This window comes from Suncus etruscus, chromosome 15 (genome assembly GCF_024139225.1).
Source record: "Suncus etruscus isolate mSunEtr1 chromosome 15, mSunEtr1.pri.cur, whole genome shotgun sequence".
NCBI lineage: Eukaryota > Metazoa > Chordata > Mammalia > Eulipotyphla > Soricidae > Suncus > Suncus etruscus.
The window spans coordinates 67,263,946-67,286,799 of NC_064862.1; the positions used below are offsets into that span (position 1 = coordinate 67,263,946).

At 42.2% G+C, this 22,854-nt stretch overlaps 1 protein-coding gene across 1 annotated transcript in view; it reads left to right on the forward strand.

The window, feature by feature from the left end:
* Window positions 1-22,854, forward strand: part of CRCP (CGRP receptor component) — a 50,633-nt gene that overhangs the window by 21,116 nt on the left and 6,663 nt on the right. Inside the window, exons 3-5 of the mRNA XM_049789580.1 lie at window positions 1,795-1,893; window positions 5,049-5,143; window positions 22,288-22,345. Of these exons, the coding sequence (XP_049645537.1) occupies window positions 1,795-1,893; window positions 5,049-5,143; window positions 22,288-22,345 (252 nt within the window). The remainder of the gene's footprint in view (window positions 1-1,794; window positions 1,894-5,048; window positions 5,144-22,287; window positions 22,346-22,854) is intronic.

The window sequence follows — 22,854 nt, forward strand, 5'->3', positions numbered from 1 at the left end:
TCTTCCCTTCCTTCCTTCCTTCCTTCCTTTCTTTCTCCTTTCTTCCCTTCCTTCCTTCCTTCCTTCCTTCCTTCCTTCCTTCCTTCCTTCCTTCCTTCCTTCCTTCCTTCCTTCCTTCCTTCCTCCTCCCTCCCTCCCTCCCTCCCTCCCTCCCTCCCTCCCTCCCTCCTTCCCTCCCTCCCTCCCTCCCTCCCTCCCTCCCTCCTTCCCTCCCTCCCTCCCTCCCTCCCTCCCTCCCTCCCTCCCTCCTTCCCTCCCTCCCTCCCTCCCTCCCTCCCTCCCTCCCTCCCTCCCTCCCTCCTCCCTCCTCCCTCCCTCCCTCCCTCCCTCCCTTCCTCCCTCCTTCCCTCCCTCCCTCCCTCCCTCCCTCCCTCCCTCCCTCCCTCCCTCCTTCCTTCCTTCCTTCCTTCCTTCCTTCCTTCCTTCCTTCCTTCCTTCCTTCCTTCCTTCGTTCCTTCCTTCCTTCCTTCCTTCCTTGGTCATATCCAGTGGCTCTCAGGGTTACTCCTAGCTCTGCACTCAGAAATCGCCCCTTGCTCAGGGGCCTATATGGCCGGGGTGGCAAACAAGTTCGACACAAAAAGCCAAAATTTTAAACTGTTGGGAGTCAGAGAGCCACACCACGCAATGACCTGCCAAAAAAGACACACAAAAGCATATAATTTTAACAATAATATATTAAACACATACTGCATTTTGCCATTTTTAGTGAGAGTAAAAATCCTATTCGCCACCCCTGCTATATGGGATGCCGTGGATTGAACCCATGTTCATCCTGGGTCAACCGTGTGTAAGGCAAATGCATTGTGCTACCACTCCGGCCCCCAACTTCTACTTTTTCTTGAGTTTAAGGTCAACATTTAAACTTATTAATATTTAAAGATTCGCCTTCAATGTACAGCATGTATATATATATATATATATATATATATATATATATATATATATATATATACATGTTGAGTTATCTTTTCTCTATTCACGTTTACCTAAAATTAATCCTAAATTTCTGCTCATACCAGAAGGAAATGTTTGTTGATCAGCTTTCAGAAACATTCTTTTTCTGTTTGTTTTTGGGCCACACCTGGTGACGCTCAGGTTACTATGGCTCAGAAATCGCTCACGGCTCAGGAGACCATATGGGATACCAGGGATCGAACCCAGGTTAGTCCTGGGTCATCCGCTTGCAAGGCAAATGCCCTACCCCTGTGCTATTGCTCTGGGCTCTCATAAACATTCTTATCCTTTTTGGATTCTGCTAGTATTTGGAATAAAATATTGCACTGGATGGAGATTATGTCACTATTTCTTAATAAATAACAGGAATTTTTGAATTGCTTCTAATAAGGATCTGTGAGTCTAATCATACCTTAATTATCTGGTATTTTTCAGAGAAAAGGTTAGACTATTACAAATATTTTCCCTTGTGGAGAATTTGTTCTAGAGTTCTTTAGTATTAGTTATTGTTTTTTTTTTTTTTTGTTGTTGTTGTTTTATTCCTTTTTCATAATGTTTTGCATAAATTCTATTATAATTTTAAAATAGATGAAACCAGTGATATGTTGTATATTGATATTGATAAATTGTTCTTAAATTTTTAAGTACATTGATGCATCTGATTATTGGATTTAAATTATTGTCAGGTTTTTGGATGCAAATGTATTCTAATGCAAAGGAGAAAAGTAAGAGAAGAAAAGAATTAGCATTGTGTTAATCCTTCAAAGTAATTGACCCTGGAATAGATTACACTTCTTGGGATTCATTTATAAAAGGGTTTTGCATCTCTCTTCCTAGGTATTCCAGTTACTCACTGATCTGAAAGAGCAACGTAAAGAAAGTGGGAAGAACAAACACAGTGCTGGGCAACAGAACCTGAATACTATCACCTATGAAGTAAGCCTCGGCTTCTACTCAAACTGCTATTGGTGGTGGTGGTGGTGGAGCAGTGTGTGTGTTCTGCTGATTATTGACAATCTCTTTTATCTAACTTGAAGTTTTACTATGATCTTTTTATTTTTTTATATAAATCTTTATTTAAGCACCATGATTACAAGCATGTTTGTAATTGGGCTTCCGTCATAAGCAGAATCCCCCTTTCACCAGTGCAACATTCCCACCAACAGTGCTGCTCCTTTTCCTACCCCTACCTGTATTCACAGCAGGCATTCTACTTCTCTCATTCCTTAACATTGTCATGCTAGTTGTTAGTGTAGTTATTTCCCTAACAGCATTCACCACTCTTTGTGGTGAGCTTCATATTGTGAGCTGGTTCTTCTGGCCCTTCCAGCCTTAACTCTATTGTCTCTGGGCCTTAATATAGTAGTGTCTTTAATTTTTCTTAAAACCCATAGATGAGTGAGACTATTCTGTGTCTAGATTCTTTTATGTTTTTAATCTATTTACCATGAAATGACAGCTATTCATTATTAGATTTCAAGAATGCAGTGTTTTAGCACCAATCCCTTTATCATATCCACTTCCTACATCAATTGTCCCCACTTTTGTCTCCTACCTCACCCCACCAGTCTGCCTCTGTGAGATGTGATTTTTGGTAAATCCTTGCATTGTTGTTTCATCCATACTATTTTACAGTGTTACTTCCTTTTCCCTATTGAAAGCTTCCCTCAACCATAGACTGTACCCCTCTCTCCATCTCCCTGATCCCAGTCCTCAAGTGGCATATATATCTTGCAGATATAAAGCGATAAATGAGAGAGATCATTTTTTTGTGTTAGTCTCTCTCTGATTAACTTTACTCAGCATGACTCTTCCAGGTAGCAGCAAATTGCTTGATTTTATTTTTTCTTATGGCCACTTAATATTCCATTGTATATCTGTGAGTTAACTCTTTTTTTGGGGGGGGAGGGGGCCACACCCATTTGATGCTCAGGGGTTATTCCTGGCTAAGTGCTCAGAAATTGCCCTTGGCTTGGGGGACCATATGGGACGCCAGGGGATCTAACCGCGATCATGATCTTTCCTTGGCTAGCGCTTGCAAGGCAGACACCTTACCTCTAGCACCACCTCACCAGCCCCATCCATTGTATAACTGTATCAGAATTTTTTTTGCCCGCTTGGGTCACACCCAGCAGCGCCCAGGGGTTACTCCTGGCTCTATGCTCAGAAATCTCTTTTTTTTTTTTTTTTTTTTGGTTTTTGGGCCACACCCAGTAACTCTCAGGGGTTACTCCTGGCTATGTGCTCAGAAGTTGCTCCTGGCTTGGGGGACCATATGGGACACCGGGGGATCGAACCTCGGTCCGTCCAAGGCTAGCGCAGGCAAGGCAGGCACCTTACCTTTAGCGCCACCGCCCGGCCCCCAACTCAGAAATCTCTTCTGGCAGACTCAGACCATATGGGATGCCAGGATTCGAACCACCGTCCTTCTGCATGAAAGGCAAATGCCCTACCTCCATGCCATCTCTCCGGCTCTTGTACCAGAATTTTTTTTATCCTGTCATCTATTCTTAGCGACTTAGATTATTTCTAGATTTTGGCTATGGATAGCACTGTGAGGAACATAGGTATGCAAATATTTTCTCCATTTTGTTTTGGTCTCCTTGGGGTACATTCTAAGAAGTGAAATTGCTGGATCAAATGGAAGTTTAATCTCTAATTTTTTTACTGTTGTTTTCCAGAAAAGCTGATCAGCTATGACCCTTTTTTAAAACTATAGTTGTCATACACTGTGGAGCTGGTATGTCTAGGGCCAGGGCCACTTCTGTGATGCTTAGTTTAGTGATGACGGCTTGATGAATTTGGGGCCCCAGGGCTATCTTAGCATTGAGCATTGCTTGAGGGGGCTATGTTGTGCAGAGGACTAAACTAAGGACCCTACATGTGCTATATAGTAGGCCCTATTATCACTTAGTTTTTAATGTTTATAAAACTGGAAGGAGTTTGCTTTGTTAGGGTTAGCCAGCGAGAAAGTCAGAGGAATCATCAAAAGAAATTCTCCTTTCTAACATCAATTATATATCAGGATGCTTGAGACCATCCACAGGTTAAAAAACTCCCTGAAATATATTAATATTCACTACTTAGACTGGGAGATAATACGAAGTTAAGGCCAGCAACCAACTCCTGAGCATTGCTGGGTTATACCCCAGAGGTCCATGTTGAGATCACTTGAGTAATTCCCAGCTCTGGCATTGAACTTCTTTTCCCTGAACTTTGCTGTTTTGTTTGTTCTGTTAGGATAAGAGTCCATGGTTTGGACTGGAGAGATAGATGCTGTGTATGTGGGAAGACTGGATTTGATCTCCAGTTCTGTAAGATTCCCTAACTGCCACTGGGATATGAACTATGAGTACTATACCAAGAGTAGTACCCCTCACACCCCCCACTTACACACCACTATTACCAGGTGTAACCTCTCACAAATGAAAAACACTAAAAACATTAGGGATTACCTCCCAGGAAATAATTGTAAAATCCCCACATTTTCTTAGGATCAAACCAAGTTCTTCATATTTTAAAATAGTAAATTCTCTGCTTTTGAATTTTGGGCCACACAGTAAGCCCAGGACTTATTTCTGGCTCTGTGTTCAGAGATCACATCTAGTGGTGCTTAAAGGACTCTGCAGTATTGGGGATTGAACTGGGGCTTGCTATGTGCCAGGCAATCATCTTAATCCCTGTACTAAATCTTCTGCCCCAAACTATTAAGTATTCTTTTTTTTTTTTTTTTTTGCTTTGTTTTGGGGTCACAACTGATGGTGTGTTATGCTCAGGGATCACTCTTGGCACTGCTTGGGAGATCATATGTGGTGCCACAGATAAAGCTAGGGTTGACTTCTTACAAGACAAAGTACTTGCAAGCCCTGTACTATCTTTGGCCCTTAAATACACTTAACTATATAATCAGTGTATTTCACTGCCATTTTTTTAAGTTCTTGATTTAAATTCATGGTGCTTTAAAAGAGTTGTCATATTTTGAGACTCTTCAGATTTCACAATATATTTCTAGTGTTCATAGAGGCAGTGAGCCTCTCTACTTGCTCAGGATTCTTTAACTTATGCATACTCTATCCTTTTTTTTTTTTAAGACTTTAAAATACATATCAAAAACACCATGCAGGCACCAGAGTCCTGAGATTGTCAGAGAATTTCTTACAGCAATGAAAAACCACAAGTTGACCAAGTAAGTAAAAATTAAATATCAGTTTAATCAATATCAAGAAGAGAATGACTCATGATGAAAATGATAACTTGCAAAAGCCATCCTTAGTTGGTATATTTAGTTGGGTTTTGGCATTGTAATTAGCATGTAGTATTCTTTTATCTTTTGGATGGGATGTTTGGACCATACCTGGTATATTAAGGGGACTCTCAGTGCTGGGGACTGAACCTCAACTTCCACATACTATGCATAAACTTCAGCCTTCTCTGCTATCTCTCCAGTCTTTCTGTATCTTTTAAATTTTTATTTTTTTGAGGGGTCTCTCAGGCTCAATCTGTGGGCTTCTCAACTGAGGGGCCAATTCTAGGCCAACAAGGCTGGTGTTTCAATACAAGGGTCTGAAGATGTGATGCTACTTGGATTCTGTAATGCTGGGATTACCAGGCCCACCTTAGCCATGCTGAAGGACTCAAGGACTCCATTTAGCAATGCTTCAGAGATTATGTCATGCCAGGGATTGAACCTGGGTTGGCTTCCTGCAAAGCATCTTCTTTAATTTCAACTCTTTGGCACTTTTATTTTTATAGGTGTCGATAACTGATGGTGCTCAGTAGAAGGATCAGGGAGACAAAACTACTCTTTTTTTTTTTTTTTTGGGTTTTTGGGCCACACCCAGCATTGCTCAGGGGTTACTCCTGGCTGTCTGCTCAGAAATAGCTCCTGGCAGGCATGGGGGACCATATGGGACACCGGGATTCGAACCAACCAGCTTAGGTCCTGGATCGGCTGCTTGCAAGGCAAACACCGCTGTGCTATCTCTCCGGGCCCGACAAAACTACTCTTAACGATGTTTATTGGGATGTTGTTTAGGATCTACTAGGGCTATACCCTGCAGTGCTAAGGATAGTACTTGGGACCTTACATCTTCAAGCCATTCATTCTTCAGTTCCCTAGCCCCCAAATCTTACATTTTCTTCTTTTTTCGAGTACCATTTTTCATAGTTTGCTTCATCAACCCCTTCTAGCATTTAGACCAAATTAATTGAAAAGTGGAATTTACAAATTAATATCACTTGGGGCAAAGATGCATCAACAGTATCCTCTTTGATCTCCTAGTTCCTTGATCACTTGGTGACTTTAAAAAAATTAAGCTTGGGGCCAGAGATAGCACAGTGGTAGGGCATTTGCCTTACATGCAGATGACCTGGGACAGACATGCAAGGTGCAATTTCTGAGCATAGAGCCAGGAGTAACCCCTGAGTGCTGCCAGGTATGACCCCAACCCCCCACCCCCCCAAAAAAAAAGCTAGGCTTTTTAAAATTTTTTGTGGAATTTATAATTCTTTGGAATAATAAATTTGTAATTTTAAACATCATTAGCTATTGATTATGTAATAAATTATACCAGAAGAAAACTTTGACCTAGCTTTTCAGAATTAATATCAGAGCTGATAAATTCTACAAAATTCTTGTCATTTTATTCAGGATTATCCAAAAGAAGAATCAAAAGTGTTATTTTGGTTAGAGAAACTATTCAGTTTTATTTTAGGCACACAGCTTATAGACTATTAGTAAGCTCAGTTTACTTCTCTCTTGTCTCTCTTACTTTTCTAAATAAATTCCATATATGTGTTTTGTTTAATTCTCAGTTTCAGTGAAATATTTCTAGTATAAAGTTTGCCACCTACGTGAACTCAAAGACAAATATCATTTGCAATTTGTTGTTGTTGTTCTTGTTGGCTTTAGGACAATGCCTGGTCTATGCTCCTAGTATTCTCTGGCTCTACACTCAGGGATTACTCCTGGTAGACTTGGGATACCACATGGGATGACAATTGGATATGTCCCAGGGAAGCACCTCACTTGCTATACTGTCTTTCCAGCCTTCATAAGAAAAATACCTTTTAGGAGAGGGGGAGACTACTAAGACTACTATCAAAATTGCTTTCTTCGTTCTTTTTTTTTGTTTGTTTTTGTTTTGGGGCGTCACTGGGTGATTGATGCTCAGGGTTTACTCTGGACTTTGGACTCAGAAATCACTCCTGGTGGAAATTGGAGACCATCTGTGGTGTGGGGGATTGAACTGAGGTTGAACATTTGCAAGACAGGCTCTCTGCTATATACTTGTCACCCCAGCCATTCCCCCTCCCCATCTTACCCATTTTAAAGTATATCTTCATTAGTGTTAAATCTATGTATCTTGTTTGTAACCAATATCCAGAACTTTTTTTTTTTTTTTGGTTTTTGGTTTTTGGTTTTTGGGCCACACCCGGCGGTGCTCAGGAGTTACTCCTGGCTATCTGCTCAGAAATAGCTCCTGACAGGCACGGGAGACCATATGGGACACCAGGATTCAAACCAATCACCTTTGGTCCTGGATCGGCTCTACCTCTCTGGGCCCAGAACTTTTTTTTTTTTTAAATCGAAACTGTTCTATTTAACAATTTTCAATTTACTCTATCATAGTTTCTGACAGTAACCATTTTTTCTGTTGCTTCTATGGATTTAGCTATTCTAAATAATTCATGTAAATGGACTCGAAGCATTTGTCAAATATATTTGAGTATTATTTGACTTAAAATTTTTACTTTTGGGGCTGGGCGGTGGCGCTGGAGGTAAGGTGCCTGCCTTGCCTGCGCTAGCCTAGGAGACGGACCGCGGTTCGATCCCCCGGCGTCCCATATGGTCCCCCAAGAAGCCAGGAGCAACTTCTGAGCGCATAGCCAGGAGTAACCCCTGAGCGTCACAGGGTGTGGCCCAAAAACCAAAAAAAAAAAAAAAAAAAATTTTTACTTTTGTGGGCTGGAATAGCACAATGGTAGGACTTTTGCCTCACATATGGCTGACCCAGAATAGACCTAGGTTTGATCCCTGGCATCCCATATGGTCCCCGAGCCAGGAGCGATTTCTGAGCTCAGAGCCAGGAGTAACCCCTGAGCATCACTGGCTGTGGCCCAAAAACAAACAAACAAAAAATTACTTTTGGGGCCAGAGCAATATAGCACAGTGGGTAAGGAGTTTGCCTTGCATGCAGCTGACCTGGGCTTGATCCCCAGCATTCCATATGGTCACCAGAGCCTGCCAGGAGTGATATTTTAAATTTTATTTTATTGAAATCATTGTGATTTATAAAGTTGTTTATAGTTGGGTAGACATACAATGAATCAGGGCCAGTCCTACTACCAGTGTCCATCTCCCTCCACCAGTGTTCCCCAAGTGCATCCCATACCAAACCCCTGCCCCACAGCCTGCCAGTATAACAGACCCATTTTATGTTTAGATTATTAGAAGTTTGGGTTTCTAGATTCCATTGTTGTTTCCTTTGGCTTAGCTATTTAGCTCTGTACCTTTTTAACACCACCAATGCACCTGAAATCTCTTGCCCCCAATTCTTTCATATATTTTTTTCTCCTCCTCCACTCAATATCTTTCTTCCTTCTTGCTGTATTCTGCGGCCAAGTGTATTTGAGACAACTCCCATTTAAATAGCTTTTTTTTATACAGTTATTCTAAATACCACATATAAATGATATCATTCTATATCCACAAACAGCAGAACTGCCAGATACAAGTAGTAGCTATCGGGACCTTGATTCACTTATGTGGCCACTGAGAATCAAACTCATAGCCTTATGCTTGCAAGGTAGACACTTTAGTTATCTAGCCCCAATGCTGTGTAGTAATAGTAATACTATTTTTTTGGAAACTACACCTGGCTGTATTTAGGGCTTACTTATGGCTTGTGCTTGAGAAACCATATGCAGTTGTAGGGGTGACTGGGGTGGAGGCAGCGTGTGAGGATGTGGAGAGTAAAATCTTCATGAGCTGGGAACCAGCCCATTCTTTGTGTTGGCTTCCCAGTGTTGGCCTTTCTTCTTCCCAACTGGAGGTGGACTTGCTCATATAGAACCTAGCTGATGTCAGCTAAATTGGTAGTAAATTGGTATTGGTATTCACTGTGTTGACAATGAAGGAAGCCTGACTCAATTGGCAGGTTCAGCTCTATTCTACTTTGATAGTCAGAGAAAGTGATGAATCAGAAATTGGAGATTAGCTCCAAGGATAGACTCATTTCTTTTTTTTGTTTGTTTTTGTTTTTGGACCATACCTGGTGACGCTCAGAGGTTACTCCTGAGCCATGCACTCAAAAATAGTCCTGGCTTGGGGGACCATATAGGACACCAGGAGATTGAACCTTGGTTTGTCCTAGGCTAGCGCCGACAAGACAAAAGCCTTACCACTTGCGCTACCACTCCGGCCTCATCACTTCTGACGGAAATGTTTCTAAGATTATGAAAGACAGGAAAGGTGAGAAGAGAGCATGTAAGTTTAGGATATTAAGGTTTCTAATTGTGTTCAGAAAGCCGTGGCAGCTTCACCAATGGCATGTTGACCAACTGGGGTCAGGTAAGGTTATGATGCTGGACCTTGAATCTCAGGGATTATATGAGTCACACCAGCAGCGCTGAGGGCCCTCAGCTGTGTTGAGACATGTTGTGTCAGGAATCAAACCATAGTCAGGTGTTTACTAGACTTGTGTTCTAACTACTGTATTATTTCCAGGCCCCTAGCATGCCCAGGTTTTTACCTAGTGTGTATGTCCTTGATCATTAGAAGCAAAAGCTGCAGGCTGTATTGTTATACAACCAGTAGAGGGGGCTGATGATCTTGCCCTTCGATTGAGATCTGGCTGCTCTAGTGTCTTATACAGACTGGCCAGTGCAGTTTACGACAAGGGTTCCATATATACTGTAGTTTGAATTGCTGAATTGCTCTTCAATATCTTTGAATGTCTCTTGATAGATTCTTTCCTACCATTTTCTCAGGGATAGGAGATTCAAAATAGTAGTCTTAACTATTTCAAATAGTGAAAATTGGGAGCTCCATTAATTTGCCAGACTCTAACTTCATACTGGTGTTTTTGAGGGTTTGGTAGGAATTATTTTTACCTTGTTTGGTGACTGTACCGAGTAGTACTCAGTACTCCTGGTTCTGTGCTTGGGGGGTCACTCGAGCCTAGCTGCAAACCCAGGCCTCCTATACGTACTTAGCCATTTAAGTATCACACTAGCCCCTGATGAAAAATTTCAGATCCATGATTGGTTACTGCTTACTACCAGAGTATCCTGATGTAGCCAATCTCAAGCACTTTAAATTGATGTGCAGTGATTTATAATACTGTTTTCTGATATTTCATTCCTGCACCATGCCCACATTATATCTACCACCATTACCAGGCTACCTGTTCCACTCCAGCAATGTGACAGAGGCCTCTCCCTTCCAATCCCCTTTGCACATCCAGTAAACTCAGTTCTGTGGACCAGCTCTCTGGTTCTGTTGCCTTTGGCCATTTGCTACTCCCTTAGGAGAGAGATCATTCTGTATCTGTCTTCCCTCTGACTGACTTCACTGTTTACGCCCATGTACTGACAAATTGCATGGTTGTCCTTTCTTCTTCTTCTTCTTTTTTTTTTTTTTTTTTTTTGGTTTTTGGTTTTTGGGTTACACCCGGCAGTGCTCAGGGGTTACTCCTGGCTCTATGCTCAGAAATCGCTCCTGCAGGCTCAGGGACCATATGGGATGCCGGGATTCGAACTAGTGACCTTCAGCATTGAAAGGCAAACGCCTTACCACCATGCTATCTCTCTGGCCCCTTTTCTTAAAGCTACATAATATTCTGTTTTATCTTGTGCAGGTATTCACACACAGACATCGCAACTTTTTGATCCATTCATCTATAGTTGGACATATAGGTTATTTCCATATCTTGGCTATTGTACTAAGTACCACAATGAACTTAATTAGGCTTAGGTTTGTACATATTCTTTTGAATTAATGTGTTTGTCTTTTGGAGGTAGATGCTAGGAAGTGGTTTCACTGGTTTTATGGGAGTTCTTTTCTTATTTTTTGAGAATTTTTCCTGTTGCTTTCCACAGAGGTTGAGCCAGATGACATTCCCACCAAAGAGGCTTCCTTTTTCACCATACCCTCACCTATACTGGTTATTCCAGGTTTTTTTTTTGTTTTGTTTTGTTTTTTTTGTTTTTTTGTGGTTTTTGGGTCACACCCGGCAGTGCTCAGAGATTATTCCTGGCTCCAGTCTCAGAAATTGTTCCTGGCAGGCACGGGGGACCATATGGGACGCTGGGATTCGAACCGATGACCTCCTGCATGAAAGGCAAACGCCTTACCTCCATGCTATCTCTCCGGCCCCTATTCCAGGTTTTTTATATGTTATTTTTACTGTTGTGAAAATTGTTACATTGTTGTATTATTTTAATTTGGATTTCCTTAGTGAGCTTATTTGGTTGTTTTGTTTGTTTTTGAATCATGCCCAGCGTCACTCAGGGGTTACTCCTGGCAGGCTTGGAGGACCATATGGGATCTTGAGGATTGAATCTGGGTTGGCCACATGCAAGTCAAACACCCTACCCGATGTTTATCACTCGGGCCTCCTTAATGAGCTTATAATTTTTTTTTATTTATCTTTTAGTGTTTTGTTTTTAGAACACACCTAGCCCTACTCAGGGGTATTCCTGGCTCTGCACTCAGGAATAACTCCTGGCAGGCTTGGGGAACCATATGGGTTGCTGGGGCTTGAACTTGGGTCTGCTGCATACAAGGCAAGCTCCCTATTTGCTATACTATGGCTCTGTCCCCAACGTGTTCTTTTTCATATACCTATTAGCCATCCTTATGTCTTCTTGAGGAAGTGTATGTTATCTCCTCTTCCCATTGTGAATGAGATTGTTAGAATTTTTTGTTGTTGAGATTTGTGAGTACTTTATATAAATCTTGGAAATTAGCCCTTTAATTGATGTATTATGTACAAATATTTTCTCACATTCAGTAAGGTGTCTTTTTATTTATCTGTTGTTTTTTTTTTTGGTATGGGTTGGGTTTTTCTTTTGCCATACAAAATTAATTTAATGTATTCCTATTTGCTTATTTCTGTTTTTGATGTCTTTGCCTCTCTGGTTAGCTTATTGGAGACACCTTTGATATATTTAATTGTATAGACTGGTTTAATCTCAAAGTCTAACCCACTTTGATTTAACTTTTATGGGGGGAGGGCACACCTGATGGTGCTTCTCAGGAGTACTTCTGGTTCTCTACTTTGAAATTACTCTTGGCAGGCTCAGGGGACCCTCTGGGATGCTGGGGATTAAACCCAGGTTGGTCATGTGCAAAGCAAACACCCTATTCACTGCTATCACTCCAGCCTCCTTGAATTAACTTTGGTGAATGTGTGAGATACAGTTTCAGTTTTATTTTTTCACATGTGGCTATCCAGTTTTCCAAGCATCATTTATAGAAGACTTGCCTTGCTCTACTTCATGCACTTAACTGCCCATTAATCTGAGGGTGTATCCCACTACTCTCAGTTCTGTTCCATTGGCCTGCAAATTTGTCTTTATTCTAGTATTATGCAGTTATGGTTATTTTAGCTTTGTCATACAGTTCAGAGTTGAAAATGCAATACCCACCATCTTCATTTATTTATTTATTTATTTATTCCCTTAGAATTGCTTTGGCTTGCAAGGTGTTTTGTGGTTTCATACAAATTTTAGTAGGTTATTTGAAGTCCTTGAAAAACTATTGAAAATTTAATGGAGCTTGCCTTGAATCTATCTATATAATGTATTACATCAGAAGTTTATTTTGACAACATTGATTCTTCCAATCCATGAACAGGAAATATTTTTCTATTTCCTGGTGTCATCTTCTATTTTTTTCAGTGTTGGTTTTTAGGTTTTACTGTTTAAGTTGATTCTTAGGTGCTTCATGTTTTATGACATTATTTTTGGGCTTTGGCTTTAACACCCAGGATGTTCAGGGCTTGTGCCTTTCTCTGTGCTCAGGGATCATTCTTGGTGAGGGGACCATATGGGACCCTGGGGATTGAACCCATATTGACCACATGCAAGACATATGTCCTACCCACTGTACTCCAGCCCTCTTATCACACTATTTTGAAGAGGGCTGTCATTTCTTCTTCTTCTAATATAGTATTTGCATACAAAAATGCCACAGATTTTTGTGTGTACTGGTTTATTGTTTATAAGAGGTTTTTATTTTTTTTGAACCATCAGGGTTTAAATATATATTACCATGTTGTCATGTCACCTGCAGACAGTGACAGTTTAACCTATTTTCCAATATGCATCTTTTTGATATCTATTTTCTTGTCTGCTGTTTCAAAGATTTCCAGTATTATGTTGAATAAAAGAGCTGAAAGTAGACATCCCAGCATTGTGCCTAATTTTTAATTTTTCACTGTTATTGATGAAAAAAAATTTTTTTTTTGGTTTTTGGGTCACACTTGGCAGTGCTCAGGGGTTACTCCTGGCTCTATGCTCAGAAATCGCTCCTAGCAAGCTCGGGGGACCATATGGGATGCCAGGATTCGAACCACTGTCTTTCTGTGTGAAAGGCAAATGCCTTACCTCCATGCTATCTCTCTGGTCCCTTGTTTTTTGTTTTTATCTTTTTTTTTTTTTTTGGTTTTTGGGCCACACTCGGCGGTGCTCAGGGGCTACTCCTGGCTGTCTGCTCAGAAATAGCTCCTGGCAGGTACGGGGGACCATATGGGACACCGGGATTCGAACCAACCACCTTAGGTCCTGGATTGGCTGCTTGCAAGGCAAACACCACTGTGCTATCTCTTCGGGCCCTGTTTTTATCTTTTTTATGGCATATCACATGAATTGATTTGCATATATCAAACCATCCTTGTATCCCTGGGATAAAAATCATAATAATCATGGTATATATAAAATCATAATTGGGCCTGGAGAGATAGCATGGAGGTAGGGTGTTTGCCTTGCCAGAAGTAATCCCTGAGCACTACTGGGTGTGACCCAAAAACCAAAAACCAAAAAAAAATCATAATAATAATTAAAAAATCATAATAATCATGGTATATGGGCCGGGAAGGTGGCGCTAGAGATAAGGTGTCTGCCTTGTAAGCGCTACCAAGGAACGGACCGCGGTTCGATCCCCCGGCGTCCCATATGGTCCCCCCAAGCCAGGGGCGATTTCTGAGCACATAGCCAGGAGTAACCCCTGAGCGTCAAACGGGTGTGGCCCAAAAACAAAAAAACAAACAAACAAACAAACAAAAATAATCATGGTATATATGATTCTTTTGATACATTGTTGGATTTGGTTCACTAAGATTGAGTTAAGGATCACTTCATGAATAATATTGGTATGTACTTTTGTCTTTTACTTATATTTCTGTCTCTTTTGATGTTGTGGTAAAAGTTGCTTCATAAAAGCTGTTAGCATATTGCTGTTTCTTTGAAATTTTGAAGAGCTTAAGGAGTATGGGCACTAATTCTTTTATTTTATTTTATTTTATTTTGGTTTTTGGGCCACATCCGTTTGACGCTCAGGGATTACTCCTGGCTATGCGCTCAGAAATCGCCCCTGGCTTGGGGGGACCATATGGGACACGGGGGGATCGAACCGCGGTCCGTCCTATGCTAGCGCTTGCAAGGCAGATACCTTACCTTTAGCACCACCTTCCCGGCCCCCTTTTATTTTATTTTATTTTAAATAAATTTGTTTATAATACAGTTGTTTCTTGTATTCAATGTTCCAGTACTATCACCAGTGTAACATTTCCTCCACCATTGTCCCCAGTTTCCCACCTATCCCTGGCCTACTCCTGTTACCCTTCTCCAAGGCCAAATGCTAAACTTACCTGGATGGTGAAACCTTCCCACAGCTGGGAGGAGTTTGTGGTTGGTAATTAAGAGTTGCCTGTGAGGAGGGAAGTGAGAGGTATGCTGCAAGAGGGTGCTGGGCAGCTGATGGAGGCTGCTGAACAATGCTTAGCTTAGAAGCTACGCATGGTGATTAGGGCCTTGTAATAAAGCTGATGTCTCCTGAAACTTCATTTGACTCTTATGGATCATTTCTTTTCTTTCTTTCTTTTTTTTTTTTTTTGCTTTTTGGGCCACACCCAGTGACACTCCGGTTACTCCTGGCTATGCACTCAGAAATCACTCCTAGCTTGGGGGACCATATGGGACACCAGGGGATCAAACCTTGATCCATCCTAGGCTTAGTGCGTGCAAGGCAAATGCTTTACTGCTTTGCACCACTGCTCTGGCCCCCAACTGCTGTGGATCATTTCTTCACCGTCACACTGCACCAACTGACCCTCAGGCTGAAGGAGCTGCAGGTGCCGGGCTGGGCCAAGAAAGGCCTCACCATCCATCCATCCATTCATTACTATGACTTTTTAATTAATATTTAATACAACATACTCCCTTGGCAGGTACAAAATAATTTATTTTATTATTATTGCTGTTACAATGAAATGGCTAATGGAATTATTGAAAAATACTCAAGTAAAAGAAAATTAGAGAAAATTGTTCTTTCTCACAATGGGTCATGAACTCATTGTCTGAAATTATTCTAAGATGTTTGCTGCTAATTGAGCATCTTGTGCTTGTGTATTCGAGGTGTTGTACTTTATGATTCTGATTTATTTAGGTTTTCTTTATTTTTTTTCTTTGAGTCTAGCTAAGGATTTCAGGCTTATTTGTTCTTTCAAAGAACAATTTCCCGGTGTCATTGACCCTTTGTCCTTTTTTTTTTAAATTCTGTTCTAATTGTTTTTTTTTTTTTTTTTTTTTGGTTTTTGGGCCACACCCGGTAACGCTCAGGGGTTACTCCTGGCTATGCGCTCAGAAGTCGCTCCTGGCTTGGGGGACCATATGGGACGCCGGGGGATCGAACCGCGGTCCGTCTCCTAGGCTAGCGCAGGTAAGGCAGGCACCTTACCTCCAGCGCCACCGCCCGGCCCCCTCTAATTGTTATTATTTCCTGCCTTCTACTTTGTTTGGGATTTGTAATTTATTATGCTGTGAGGTTAGAATGTTGTTTTGAGCTTTTTCAAAATTCTCCTTGGGCCCGGAGAGATAGCATAGCGGCGTTTGCCTTGCAAGCAGCCGATCCAGGACCAAAGGTGGTTGGTTCGAATCCCTGTGTCCCATATGGTCCCCCGTGCCTGCCAGGAGCTATTTCTGAGCAGACAGCCAGGAGTGACTCTTGAGCACCGCCGGGTGTGACCCAAAAATAAAATAAAATAAATAAATAAATAAATAAAAAATAAATAAAATTTTCCTTGTATGAACCTAAATAGCTGCGAACTTCCTCCCTAGTACTGCTTTTGCTGATAGGTTCTGTCTGATAGTTTGTGGTCTCCATTAACATTTGTTTTGAGGACTCTTCTATTTCTTTGTTTTCCTCTTTGGAAGAAATTGTTATTTAGCAGTATGCTATTTTATTCAGTTTCCAAATATTGGACTTTTCTCCAACATTTTATTTATGATTTTTTGGGATCACACCCGGTGGTGCTTAGGGGTTACTTCTGGCTCTGCACTCAGAAATCAGTCTTGGCAGGCTCGGGAGACCATATGGGATGCCAGGGATCATACCCAGGTCAGCAGTGTGCAAGACAAATGCCCGACCCCCTACAGTTGATTTCTATTTTTGTTGCTTTGTCATCTGAGATAGTATGACTTCTTTTGATTTTATGAGTGATTGAGTTGTGTCCCAGTATGTGAAATCACTGGAGAATTCCATGTGTACTGGGGAAGAATTTTGGGGGGGGTGAAGGTTTCTGAATATCTTTATTATGTTTACTATCTTCTACTCTCTCATTATTGTTCTTGCTTCTCTGTTGATGTCTTGTTTGGTTGATCTCTCCAATGATGCGAAATCTTTTTCAATGGGGTGTCGGAAGTTTCTTACTCTGATTGTACTGCCATGAATGTCCTCTTAGGTCTATTAGCAGCTGCTTTATAAGCGTTGCTGCCCTTTCATTTGGTGCATGTGTGTTGGAGAGAGTTAAGTCCTCTTGATGTAGTTATTCCTTAACCTGTATGTAATGCTCATTTTATCTTTTACTATTGTCCTTAGTTTAGGGGCTGGAGAGATAGCATGGAGGTAAGGCATTTGCCTTGCATGCAGAAGGATGGTGGTTTGAATCCCAGCATCCCCTATGGTCCCCTGAGCCTGCCAGGAGGGATTTCTGAGTGTAGAGCCAGGAGTAACCCCTGAGTGCTGCCAGGTGGGACCCAAAAACAAAAACAAAAACAAAAACTATTGTCTTTAGTTTAAATGCTATTTGGTCTGAAACCAGTCTAGCCAATCCTGCTCTTTGAGTCTGTCATTAGCCTGCGTGATTGTCTTCCACTGTTTTGCCCTAAGCCGTGTTTTGAGAGTCTTTTTTTTTGTTTTGTTTTTTTTTGGGGGGCCACACCCATTTGACGCTCAGGGGTTACTCCTGGCTATGCGCTCAGAAATCGCTCCTGGCTTGGGGGGACCATATGGGACACCGGGGGATCGAACCATGGTCCGTCCTACGCTAGCGCTAGCGCTTGCAAGGCAGACACCTTACCTCTAGCGCCACCTTTGTGTCTCTTGTGAGAAACAGGTTGGACACTGTCCTACTACTCTGTTGTTGTTTTTTTTCTTGGTGGTGGTGGGGTGGTGGTGGGTGATGGTGGTGGTGGTGGTGTGGTCATGTGGTAGTGGTGGTGGTGGGGACTACTCTGTTGTTTTATGGGGGAGAAATGATATTGAGAATAATTTGTTGTCATGTCTGTATAAAGAGATCAGCAGCTTATATTGTTTGATATCCCGACCCCCAAACCCCTAGCTGTGCTAAGGGTTTATCCATAACTCTGTGCTCAGTATTTTTTTTTACCTGTTTTATGCTTGGGAGTCAAAAAGGGACAAAATTATTTACGAAACATATTTTTTCGTGTGTTGACTATATGTAAGGGGATGTAGGAGAGAGGAAAATAGAGACAAATGTAAGGGAACAAAGGAGATTTTGCTTTGTTTAAACTGTTTTCTCTTCTGTGCTCAGTATTACTCCTAACAGTGCTCAGGGCACCAGAAGTGGTGCTGGGATCAAACTTAGGCTGACCATGTGCAAGGCAACATTTTGTATTATCTCTCTGGCCCACTGTTTCCTTTTTATATGTGAGCTTTCAATGCCATTACCAGAGCTGTATTAGATTCCATATATATTTTCAGCTGCTGTTTGATAATGTCTCTATCCTTCCTTCCCCTCTGAGTGACAACCTTGTTTGGTAAAGGTTGTTTTTATTTGTATGTTACCTTTTTTTTTTTTTAACTTTATGTAGTTTCATTGGAGAAATATGTGAATTTAATGTTATTTTCCTTTCTATGTGGTGGCTCTTAAGAGTCTGAATTAGGGGGGCCGGGCGGTGGCGCTACAGGTAAGGTGTCTGCCTTGCCAGCGCTAGCCTAGGACGGACCGAGGTTCGATCCCCGGTGTCCCATATGGTCCCCCAAGCCAGGAGCGACTTCTGAGCGCATAGCCAGGAGTAACCCCTGAGCGTCAAACGGGTGTGGCCCAAAAACCAAAAAAAAAAAAAAAAAAAAAAGAGTCTGAATTAGGGGCCGGGTAGGTGGCGCTGGAGGTAAGGTGTCTGCCTTGCAAGCGCTAGCCAAGGAAGGACCTCGGAAGGACCTCGGTTGAAGGACCTCGGTTCGATCCACCTGCGTCCCATATGGTCTCCCCCAAGCCAGGGGCGATTTCTGAGCACATAGCCAGGAGTAACCCCTGAGCGTCAAAGGGGTGTGGCCCAAAAACCAAAAAAAAAAAAAAAAGAGTCTGAATTAAAATCTGTGAATCCAATATTGTTTTCTCTTTCTGTGAGGTGGCTGTTAAGAGTCTGTGCCTGTGGCTCTCTTTGGACCTCTTAAGGTGCTCCTGTCTCCCTCTTCAGTTTCGGAGAATTTGTATCAGTTATTGTCTTTCTTCTCCTGCAAATTTTATAGTTCTGAGATTGTTCCTCTTCATATTGATATATTCTACTTAATGTTCTCATTCTGTTTTCTGTTTCTTCTCTTTTTTTTTTGTTTTTGGGCTACACTCGGTGTCGCTCAGGGGTTACTCCTGGCTATCTGCTCAGAAATAGCTCCTGGAGGGGCCGGAGAGATAGCACAGCGGCGTTTGCCTTGCAAGCAGCCGATCCAGGACCAAAGGTGGTTGGTTCGAATCCCGGTGTCCCATATGGTCCCCCGTGCCTGCCAGGAGCTATTTCTGAGCAGACAGCCAGGAGTAACCCTTGAGCACTGCCGGGTGTGGCCCAAAAACCAAAAAAAAAAAAAAAAAAAAAAAGAAAGCAATAGCTCCTGGCAGACACAGGGGACCATATGGGACGCTGGTATTCGAACCAACCACCTTAGGTTCTGGATCGGCTACTTGCAAGGCAAACACTGCTGTGCTATCTCTCCGGTCCCTCTGTTTCTTCTTTCTTCTTCTTTTTTTTTTTTCTTCTTTTTTTTTTGGTTTTTGGGCCACACCTAGTAACGCTCAGGGGTTACTCCTGGCTATGTGCTCAGAAGTTGCTCCTGGCTTGGGGGACCATATGGGACACCGGGGGATCGAACCGCGGTCCGTCCAAGGCTAGCGCAGGCAAGGCAGGCACCTTACCTTTAGCGCCACCGCCCGGCCCCTGTTTCTTCTTTATTCTTGCTGGAAATATTTTACTATGTCTTTGAGTGTACCAATTCACTTTTCTTTTTTTTTTTTTTTTTTGGTTTTTGGTTTTTGGGTCACACCCGGCAGTGCTCAGGGGTTACTCCTGGCTGTCTGCTCAGAAATAGCTCCTGGCAGGCACAGGGGACCATATGGGACACCGGGATTCGAACCAACCACCTTTGGTCCTGGATTGGCTGCTTGCGAGGCAAACGCCACTGTGCTATCTCTCCGGGCCCCCAATTTACTTTTCATCTTCATCTGTATTACATCTCAAACTTAATTACTGTATTCTTAAATTCCTTTACTTTTATTGAATACTTTCTTTCCATTTTTCCATCAGTCTCTTTAAAAGATAATTGATATTTTGGTTCAACTGTAATTTTCTTTTTTATAGTTTTTGGGCCACACCCAGCAGCACTCGGGTTGCTCCTGGCTCTGCGCTCAGAAATCATTCCTGGCTGGCTCAGGGGACGATATGGGATGCTGGGGATCAAATTTTGGTTTGTCCCAGGTTGGCTGCATGCAAGACAAACACCCTACCACTGTGTAATTGCTCTGGCCCCTCGTGCAATTTTTAAATTGATTATTGATATGAAAATTGTCTGATATGATACAATATTGATACGGTATTCTTTATTTTTGTGACTTACAGACTTTTTCAGGCAGATTACAAAAGTCTAAAGTTGTTAGGGATTAGGAGCCGGCGTGGTGGCACTAGAGGTAAGGTGTCTGCCTTGCCAGCGCTAGCCTAGGATGGACCACGGTTGGATCCCCCTGTGTCCCATATGGTCCCCCAAGCCAGGAGTGACTTCTGAGCGCATAGCCTAGGAGTAACCCCTGAGCATTACTGGGTATGGCCCAAAAACCAAAAAAAAAAAAAAGTTGTTGGGGATTCACCTGGACTTTTGTTGCCCTCTATAGAAATCTCTGAATTCTTTTGTTTTCCCATTGATGTTCTGGTGGTATGTTAAATGCTTGGACTACGCCAGTATCTGTCCATACAGGATCATAGCCTGAATCTGTAGTGAGCCCTGTGAATTTCCAGCAGGACTTTGAGTGTGTGAGATGGGTTGAGTGCTGTAGGGTGCTTAATTTGGGATTTGGGGTATATGGGTTGACCAGGGAGTCTGGCCTAGTGCAGGTGGGTGGACTGAAAGTTTGTTTTGCTCCTCATGGGAGTTCCAGAGGAAAATCCAGTTAGTGGAGCCATTTACTAGCTTTCCCTAAATTTCTTAAACTGGGTTAATAAATCTCATGTTTGAGTCATTATAAGAAATAACCAACTGGGGCCGGCGAGGTGGTGCTAGAGGTAAAGTGTCTGCCTTGCAAGCCCAAGCTAAGGAAGGACAGCGGTTCGATCCCCTGGCATCTCATATGGCCCCCAAGCTAGGGGCAATTTCTGAGCGCTTAGCCAGGAATAACCCCTGAGTATCAAACGGGTGTGGCCCCAAAAAAAACAAAAAAAGAAAGAAAGAAAGAACCAACTAAGATGGTTTTGCTAATCTTTATTTTCTATAATTTGATTTAAGAAAACAGTATTTTATTTTACTTTTTTGGTTTTTGGGTCACACCTGTCAGTGCTCAGGGGTTATTCCTGGCTCTCTGATCAGAAATTGCTCCTGGCAGGCTCAGGGATGCCAGGATTCAAACTACCGTCCTTCTGCATGCAAGACAAATGCCCTACTCCATGCTATCTCTCCGGCCCCCAAAACAGTGTTTTTTATTTAATAAAATATTAATAATTTAATAGTATATAACATCTAATAATCCACACCTCTATACCCCTTAGTATTTTTTCCTGCTTTAAAAGTGACTGATACAGGGGCTGGTGCAGTGACACAGCAGTAGGGCATTTGCTTTGCACGCAGCTGACTCAGGACCGACTGCAGTTCTATACCTCAGTGTCCGATATGGTCCTCCAAGCCAAGAGTGATTTCTTTTTTTTTTTTTTTTTCCTTTTTTAGGCCACACCCGGTGATGCTCAGGGGTTACTCCTGGCTATATGCTCAGAAATCACTCCTGGCTTGGGGGACTATATGGGACTCCAGGGGATGGAACTGAGATTTGTATTCAAAGCAAATGCCCTACAACTTGTGCCATGGCTTGGTCCCCTGGAGCGATTTCTGAGCACATAGCCAGGGGTAACCCGAGTGTCAGTGGGTGTGGCCCAACTCCCCCCCCCCCCAAAAAAAAAAGTGACTGACACAGAATTCTAATTTATATTTTCTTTTGTTGTTGTTGTGTTTTGTTTCTCTTTGCTGAGAATTGAACCCAAGGCATTCTCTCATTTTATAGTGGAAGATAGCCAAGGGCTGACTGTGTGCCAAATGGTTTTGTCATTTGTTATCTGACAGGGTTCTGTTCTTTTATCTGCTGTTTTGGTCAGGACTTGACATCATTAGAAAAACAAGAGGTTTTATGGGGTGTGGTGGCCACACTCAGTGTTACTCAGCCTTACTCCTAGTTTTGCTCAAGGATGAGGCTCAGGGAACCTGGTAGGGTGCAAGGGGTTGAACCTGGGTCGACCACTCGTCATGCAAATGCCCTACTCACTATACTATTGCTCCAGCCCAAAGAGTGTTGTTTTATTTTTTAAATACTTGTTTTTGTTTTTGTTTTTTCACAGAGCTGAAAAACTTCAGCTGCTCAATCACAGGCCTATGACTGCTGTGGAAATCCAACTGGTGAGTGAAGGAGGCCTGAACTTGAGGAACTAGTTGATGAACAGTTGAAAGGATGATAAAGATGGAGAAACGATAAGCCAGAGCTGCTATTCCCGGGAGAATGTTCAGCACCCCATTTCAATAGTGAGAGGAAACTTCACCAATTTGGCCTAATTAGCATAGACTGAGGGAAGGTATAAAATGGGAGAAAATTTAACTTAACTCTTTCTGCAACAGAATACTTGACTTGCATATGTAAAGTCTTGAGTTTAATCCCCAGAAAACCAAAAATAAGTAAGTGTTCCATCCATCATGTTTGAGCAGATGATCTGCAGCTCTTTCCCTGATGCCCTTCATTATTCTGACCATTGCCTTCCTGCTGGGCTTATTACTAGCCAGATGTTTCATAAAAACATTAGCCATTAGTCAGTATGACTGGTGGAATTTCTCTCTCTTCTCCCTCCTTTGCCCTGACTGATGTTTCTTTTCTCTGTTAGCAGACCTATGTGAACTTTCCCATTTGCATTCTC